Source organism: Neomonachus schauinslandi, chromosome X (genome assembly GCF_002201575.2).
Source record: "Neomonachus schauinslandi chromosome X, ASM220157v2, whole genome shotgun sequence".
Taxonomy (NCBI): Eukaryota; Metazoa; Chordata; class Mammalia; order Carnivora; family Phocidae; genus Neomonachus; species Neomonachus schauinslandi.
Window position 1 is genome coordinate 12,659,373 of NC_058419.1, and position 8,317 is coordinate 12,667,689.

Here is an 8,317-nt window from a genome sequence, read left to right on the forward strand (position 1 = left end):
GGTTCTGATGCCTGTGTTTTCATTGATACTTCTCTGTAGAATGGAGAAACCTTTTAACACAGTAAATATTTACCTAAGGGGTATTTTGAAAGTGTGTCTTAGTTTTTGCTGTAAAAATGAACAATGTTGTCTTTTTAGCACTGTGAGTTGAGATTAATACTATAAGTATCAATATCTGCTGGTGACTCATAGAGGGAGCTATAGAAATTTATTAACAACTTCACTGCATTATGTGAGCTTGACTGTAGTTATTTTTATTCTAGGGATATGAGGATTGGCTAAGACACAGAGCTGACAATGAAGTCAACAAGAGCACTGTTTACATTATTGAAAATGGAAAGCGAGTGAGAAAAGAGAGTGAAAAAATCAAGGTATTTTTGTGGTTCATCTTTTTTATTGTGGTAAAAACACAGCTTTTTAAAATACACAGTTTAGTGACATTTAATACATTCACATTGTTATGCAAACTTCAACACTATCTAGTTCCAGAACATTTTCATCACCCCAAAAGATAACCCCCATAGGCATTAAGTAGTCATGCCACATTCCTCCCTCTCCCAGGCCCTGGCAACCACTAATCTTCTTTCTGTCTCTATGGACTTACCTATTCTAGATTATTTCATATAAATGGAATCAGACACTATGTGGCCTTTTCTGTCTGCCTTCTCTTACTTAATGTAATGTTCTCAAGGTCTGCCTTCTCTTACTTAATGTAATCTTCTCAAGATCTCTTCTTATTGTAGCATATATTAGTAATTCTTGCTTTTTATGGCTAAATATTCCATCATGTGGCTATACCATCTTTTCTTTATCCATTCATCAGTTGATGGACATTTGGGAGTTTTCCCACCTGTTGGTTATTATGAACATTGCTGGTATGAACATTCATGGTCAAGTTTTTGTTTGAACACCTGTTTTCAATTATTTGAGATATACACCTAGGAGTAGAATGGCTACATAACATGGTAGTTCTACGTTCAACTTTTTCATGAACCACCAAGTGCCTGTGCCACTTTACATTCCACCAGCAATGTATGAGAATTCTAAGATAGTATTATTTTTTACTATCAACCGAGTTATTTTTTAACCCAAATTAATCATTGTTGATTATTACCTAATAAGATCCCAGTCAATTAAGATTTTAGACCTGTCCATATCAGACAATATGTTTTGTTCCTAACAGATTGTATTTTTTTAACAGATTGTATTTTAATTGATAATAAACCTTACTTTTTTAGAGCAGTTGTGGGTTCACAGCAAAATTGAGGAAAGTACAGTTTTCACATATACCCCCTTTTCCCACATGTGTACAACTTGCCCCACTATCAGCATTCCATAGTGGTATTTTTGTTGCAATCCATGAACCTACACTGGCACATCATTATCACCCAAAGTCTATAGTTTTCATTAGGATTCACTCTTGTTCCAAATTCAGTGGCCTTAGACAAATGTCTAATGACAGGTATCCACCATTATTAGTATCATACAGACTCGTTTCGCTGCCCTAAACATCCTTTGTGTGTGCTTCGCCTCGTCATCCCTTCCTCCCGCCAACCCCAGGTTACCACTAATCTTTTTACTTTCTCCATAGTTTTGCTTTTCCATAATATACTGTTGGAATCATATACAGTATGTAGCCTTTTCAGATTGGCTTCTTTAACTTAACAATATGCATTTAAGTTTATGCCGTGTATTTTCATGTCTCGATGGCTCATTTCTTGTTAGCGCTGAATAATCTTCCATTGTCTAGATGGACCAGTTTATGTATTTCACCTTCTGAGGGACATCTTGGTTGCCTCCAAGTTGTGGCAATTATGAACAAGGCTGCTATAAACATTTATGTGCAAGTTTTTGCATGGACATAAGATTTTAATTTATTTAATTTAAAGATTTGTGCTTATTGGATTGTATGGTAAAAGCATGTTTAATTTTGTAAGAAACTGCCAAGCTGTCTCCAAAGAGGCTATTCGTTTTGCATTCCCATCGGCACCGAATGAGTTCCTGTTTCTCCACATCCTGGCCAACATTCGTTGTCAGTGTTTTGGGTTTTGGCAATTCTAAGAGGTGTGTAGTGGTATCTCATTTTTGTTTTAATTTGCATTCCCCTAATGACATAATGGTGTTCAACGTCTCTTCATATGCGTCCTTGACATCTGAATATCTTCTTTCATGAGGTTGCCTATTCAGGTCTGTACCCATTGTTTAATCAGAGTGCTCATTTTCTTATTGTTGAGTTTTAAAAGTTTTAATATTTTGGGTAACAGTCTTTTATCAGATAGGTCTTCTATAAATATTTTATCCCAGTCTCAAAGTATTATTTTTTTTATTTCATTTTGTTGTGATCAAAAAGCATATAACATTAAATTGACCATCTTAACCATTATTTTAAAGTATAGAGAACAATTTTTTTTCAGTGCTTAAGGACTTAGCTCCTTACGTGGGCTTTGGTGGAGGTGGTGGGGTAGCACCCTTAGGTCTAAATCGGGGTGGGGGTTGGGGTGTTGGGTCCTTCCATGCTTCAGGAGAGCCATCCTGGACTACGTTGCCGTGAATGGCGCCGCTCGCGCAGTAATGTAGTCTCACAGCTTGGGACGCACATACGCCTGGAAACCATTCGCTTTGGAAATGCCCCTGATGGCAGTGGCCTCTACTGTGGTCCCAGTAACAAACTTCTCAGTGGTTGCACCACAAAGGGCCATGGCCACGTGCAGCCTAATATGGCCCTTTGTGGCACAACCATTATTCTTTCTTTTCTTGGTCATCTTGAAAGTGAGGCCCCAAGAGGGCCCAATGTAACCTTTTTTTTTTAGTTTTTATTTATTTTTTGTAAAGATTTATTTATTTATTTATTTATTTGGGGGGGTTGGGGAGGAACAGAGGGAGAGAATCTTAAGGGAGACCCCCTGCTGAGCACGGAACCCCGCAACGCCGGGGCTCCATCCCAGGACGCATGAGAGTATGACCTGAGGTGAAACCAAGAGTCAGAGACTTAACTGACTGAGCCACCCAGGCGCCCCTAAGATTTTATTGTTTTAAAAAAATCTCTACACCCATTGTGGGGCTCGAACTCACAACCCCGAGATCAAGAGTCATATGCTGCACCGACTAAGCCAGCCAGGCATCCCCCTCATTTAACTAACCATTTTTAGCGTACAATTCATTAGTGTTAAGTATAGTCACGTTGTTATACAACAAATCTCTAGAATCTTTTCATCTTGTAATACTAAAACTTCATACCCATTAAGCATGAACTCCCCCTACCTCCAGCCATTGGTAAACACCTTTCTACTCTCTATTTCTATGACTGACTGCTTTCGAGAACTACGTCCTATGAATGGAATCATATAGTACTTGTCCTTTTGTGACTGGCTTATTTCACTTAGCATAATGTCTTCAAGGTTCATCCATGTTGTAGCATGTGACAGCAATTCCCCTCTTTTAAGACTACATAATATTCCATTTTATGCCTATACTACCTTTTCTTTATCAATTCATCTGTTGATGGACATTTGAGTTGCTTCCACCTCTTAGTAATGTAAATAATGCTGACAAACACAAGTGTACAAATAACTCTTTGAGATCCTGCTTTGAATTATGTTAGATATATACCCAGAAATAAAATTTCTTAATCATATGGTAATTCTGTTCTTAATTTTTTGAGGAACTTGCATACTGTTTTCCATAATGGATATATCATTTTACCTTTGCACTTAGAGTGTACAAGGGTTACAGACTTCTCCACATCCTCTCCAGCACTTGTTAGTTTCTGTTATTTTGATGGTGGCCATCCTAATGGGTGTGAAATATCTCATTGTGGTTTTGACTTGCATATCCCAAATGATTAGAGATGTGGAACATCTTTTCACGTGCTTTTTGGCCATTTGTATATCTTATTTGGAGAAATGTCTATTCGGATCCTTTGCCCGTTTTTGTTTTTTTGTTTGTTTGTTTGTTTTTTATCAGTCTATACTTTCTTTCTTTCTTTCTTTCTTTCTTTTTATTCTTATGTTAATCCCCATACATTACATCATTAGTTTTAGATGTAGTGTTCCATGATTCATTGTTTGTGCATAACACCCAGTGCTCCATGCAGAATGTGCCCTCCTCAATACCCACCACCAGGCTAACCCATCCTCCCACCCCCCTCCCCTCTAGAACCCTCAGTTTGTTTTTCAGAGTGCATCATCTCTCATGGTTCGTCTACCCCTCCGATTTCCCCTGCTTCATTCTTCCCCTCCTGCTACCTTCTTCTTTTTTTTTTCTTAACATATATTGCATTATTTGTTTCAGAGGTACAGATCTGAGATTCAACAGTCTTGCACAATTCACAGCGCTTACCAGAGCACATACCCTCCCCAGTGTCTATCACCCAGTCACCCCATCCCTCCCACCCCACCCCCCACTCCAGCAACCCTCAGTTTGTTTCCTGCGATTAAGAATTCCTCATATCAGTGAGATCATATGATACATGTCTTTCTCTGTTTGACTTATTTCGCTCAACATAATACCCTCCAGTTCCATCCACATCGTTGCAAATGGCAAGATCTCATTCCTTTTGATGGCTGCATAATATTCCATTGTGTATATATACCACATCTTCTTTATCCATTCATCTGTCGATGGACATCTTGGCTCTTTCCACAGTTTGGCTATTGTGGACATTGCTGCTATAAACATTGGGGTGCATGTACCCTTTGGGATCCCTACTTTTGTATCTTTGGGGTAAATACCCAGTAGTGCAATTGCTGGGTCATAGGGTAGCCCTATTTTCAACTTTTTGAGGAACCTCCATACTGTTTTCCAGAGTGCCTTTGCCCGTTTTTTAACTGGGGTATTTGTTTGTTGAGTTGTAGAAGTCTCTTATAGATTCTGAATATTAACTGCTTATCAGATATATGATTGGCAAGTATTTTCTCCCATAGGTTACCTTTTCATTCTGTTGATTGTTTCCTTTGGTGCAAAGTTTTTAAGTTTGGTATATTCCGGTTTCTTTTCTTCTTTTTTTTTTTTAAGTAGGCTCCACACTCAGCATATGGAGCCCAACACAGGGCCCAAACTTACGACTCTGAAATCAAGACCTGAGCCAACACCAAGAGTTGGACGCTTAACTGACCAAGCCACCCAGGCACCCCAATATATTCCCATTTCTAATGTTGAGGGGTTTTTTCCTGTACTTTGGTGTATGTCCAGGAAATCATTACCGAATCCAGTGTCCTAAAGCTTTTCCCTGATGTTCTTCCAGGAGTCTAAAAAGTTTTACATTTAGGCCTTTTTATTTTTCTATGATTTTATTTATTTATTTGAGAGAGCACGAGCAGGGAGGAGGGGCAGAGGAAGAGGAAGAAGCAGACTCCCTGCTAAGCAGGGAGCCCAACATGGGGCTTGATCCCAGGACCCCGAGATCATGACCTGAGCCGAAGGCAGATGCTTAACCGACTAAGCCACCCACGTGCCCCTTATATTTAGGTCTTTAATTAATTTTGAGTAATTTTTGTATGTGGTGTAAGGTAAGAGTCAAACCTCATTGTTTGCATGTGGCTATCCAGCTTTTCCAACACCATTTGTTGAAGAGACCATCCTTTCCCTATTGCATAGTCTTGGCACCCTTGTTGAAAATCATTTGGCCATATATGCAAGGGTTTGTTTGTGGGCTCTCTCTTCGTTGGTCTGTATATTTGTCTTTATGCCGGTACCATACCATCTTAATTACTGTTGCTTTGTAGTATGTTTTGAAATCTGGGAGTGTGGAGACTCCCCAAGTTTGTTTTTTTTCTTTTCAGCATTGTTTTTGCTATTTTGAGTCCCTTGAGATTCCATATGAATTATAGGAATTTTTTTTATGCCTGCAAAAAATGTCATTTGCATATGGGTAGGAATTCCATTGAGTTTGCAGATTGCTTGAATGGTATAGGCATTTAAACAGTCTTAAGTCTTCCAATTCATCAACATGAAATGGCTTTCCATTTATTTTATCTTTGATTTCTTTTAGCAGTCCTTTGTAGCTTTCAATGTGCAAGTCTTTAACTTCTTTGGTTAAGTTTATTCCTAAGTATTTTATCTTTTTTGATGTTACTGTAAATAGATATTGCTTTTTTAATTTCCTTTTTGGATTGGTCATTGTTAGTGTATAGAGATGCAAATGATTTCGAGTGTTGATTTTATATCCTGCAACTTTGTTGAATTCATTTATTAATTCTGACAGGTTTTTGTGTGTGTGGAATCTAGGGTTTTTTATGTATAATATTATGTCATCTGGAAACCAGATTAATTTTACTGCTTTTCCAACTTGTATGCCTTTGTGTGTGTGTGTGTGTTTGTGTGTGTAATTGCTCTGGCTAGAACTTCCAGTACAATGTTGAATAGCCATGCTGGGAGTGGATATCCTTGCTTTGTTCCTGATACTAGAGGAAAGGCTTTCGCTCTTTCCTCACTGAGTATGATATTAGCTGTGGGCTTTTCATATATGGCTTTTATTATGTTGAGGTCATTTTTTTTTCTCTAAGTTCATTGAGTGTTTTTATCATGAAAGAGTATTGAATTATGCAAAATGCTTTTTCTGCATTGATTGAGATGATTAAACAGCTTTTGTCTGTTGTTGTTATGTGTTGCATTACACTGATTGATTTTTGTGTATATCCTTTCATTCCCAAGGATACATCCCATTTGGTCATGGTGTGTGATCATTTTAATGTGCTGTTGGATTTGGTTGAGTAGTATTTGTTCAGGATTTTTTTTTTCATCAATATTCATTGAAGATATTGGTCTCTAGTCTTCTTCTCTTATACTGTCTTTTCCTGGTAAAATGGTATCAGTAATTCTGGCCTGATACACCAGGTTTGGGAGTGTTCCCTCCTCTTCGATTCTTCAGAATAGTTTAGGAATTGGTGTTATTACTTCTTTAAATGTTTGGCATAATTCTCCTCTGAGGTCATCTAGCCCTGCAGTTTTTTGTGGGGGGGGAGGTTTTTGATTCCTGCTTCAGTCTCCTCACTAGCTTTGGGTCTCTTCAGATTTTCTATATCTTTATGATTCAGTTTTGTTAGGTTGTATGTTTCTAGGTGTTTATCCATTTATTCTAGGTTCTCTTATTTGTTGGCATATAATTGTTTGTAGTAGTCTCTTATAATCAGGGGGAGGTGCAGAGGGAGAGGGAGAAGCAGGCTGAGCAGGGAACTTGATGTGGGGCTCGATCCCAGGACCCTGGGATCATGACCTGAGCCAAAGGCAGACACTTAATGACTGAGCCACCCAGGCCCCTCTGCAAGATATTATTTTTAAAAGAATATTTCTATATGAATATGGATTAAAATATGAAAGGTAATAGAAATCAAATTCTCTAGAACAAGGGAAGAAGATGGGTGGAACAGAAAGAGAAGAGGGTAGGTGAAAATACCATTCCAGAAGGGTTCAGGATTGTGATAGGAATTGCTTAAAAATGATACTCTCCTCCCTGTACTTTTATCAAGCATTATCAGTGCTGAATTATTTATTAAATACTGGGAATTGTTGGACATAAGTTCTCCATATTCAGAGCGATAGGTAAATTGTCTTGCATCTTCTTTTAGTAATAATGGGGAAAAGGCTGCATACAGAGTGGGAGAGTTACCTGAGATTGACATAGAATGTCTTTTTTTTTTTTTTAAGATTTTATTTATTTATTTGACAGAGAGAAAGACGGCGAGAGAGGGAACACAAACAGGGGGAGTGGGAGAGGGAGAAGCAGGCTTCCCGCAGAGCAGGGAGCCCGACGTGGGGCTCGATCCCAGGACCCCAGGATCATGACCTGAGCCGAAGGCAGACGCTTAACGACTGAGCCACCCAGGCGCCCCAGAATGTCTTTTTTTTTTTTTTAAGATTTTATTTTCTTTATTTGACAGAGAGAGAGAGACAGTGAGAGAGGGAACAAAAGCAGGGGGAGTGGGAGAGGGAGAAGCAGGCTTCCCGTGGACCAGGGAGCCCTGTGTGGGGCTCGATCCCAGGACCCTGGGATCATGACCTGAGCCGAAGGCAGACGCTTAACGACTGAGCCACCAGGCGCCCCTAGAATGTCTTTATATCACCCGTTTTTCTTTTCTGCATTCTCTGCATCCCGTAGAAGACCCTCAACTAGAGTGGTTAGGATCTGAAGTTGCCAAACTGGTCTTAGAAACTCAGAATAAGAACCAAATGCAGCCTAAATGATTCATAGCATTAAATCTGTTGCTCCCAGGGCACTAAGTAAAATTGTGAAGCAAGTAAATGTTTCCCACATCTCTCCCTTTCTCGTTTACTCTTTCTGATTTTGCTGTCACCCCCCACCCTCTTAGAAGGACCCCCC

At 39.1% G+C, this 8,317-nt stretch overlaps 1 protein-coding gene across 1 annotated transcript in view; it reads left to right on the forward strand.

The window, feature by feature from the left end:
- The window catches only part of ATP11C (ATPase phospholipid transporting 11C), a 103,910-nt gene that overhangs the window by 20,600 nt on the left and 74,993 nt on the right, over window positions 1-8,317 (forward strand). Inside the window, exon 5 of the mRNA XM_021684582.1 lies at window positions 264-371. Coding sequence (XP_021540257.1) covers window positions 264-371 — 108 coding nt within the window. The remainder of the gene's footprint in view (window positions 1-263; window positions 372-8,317) is intronic.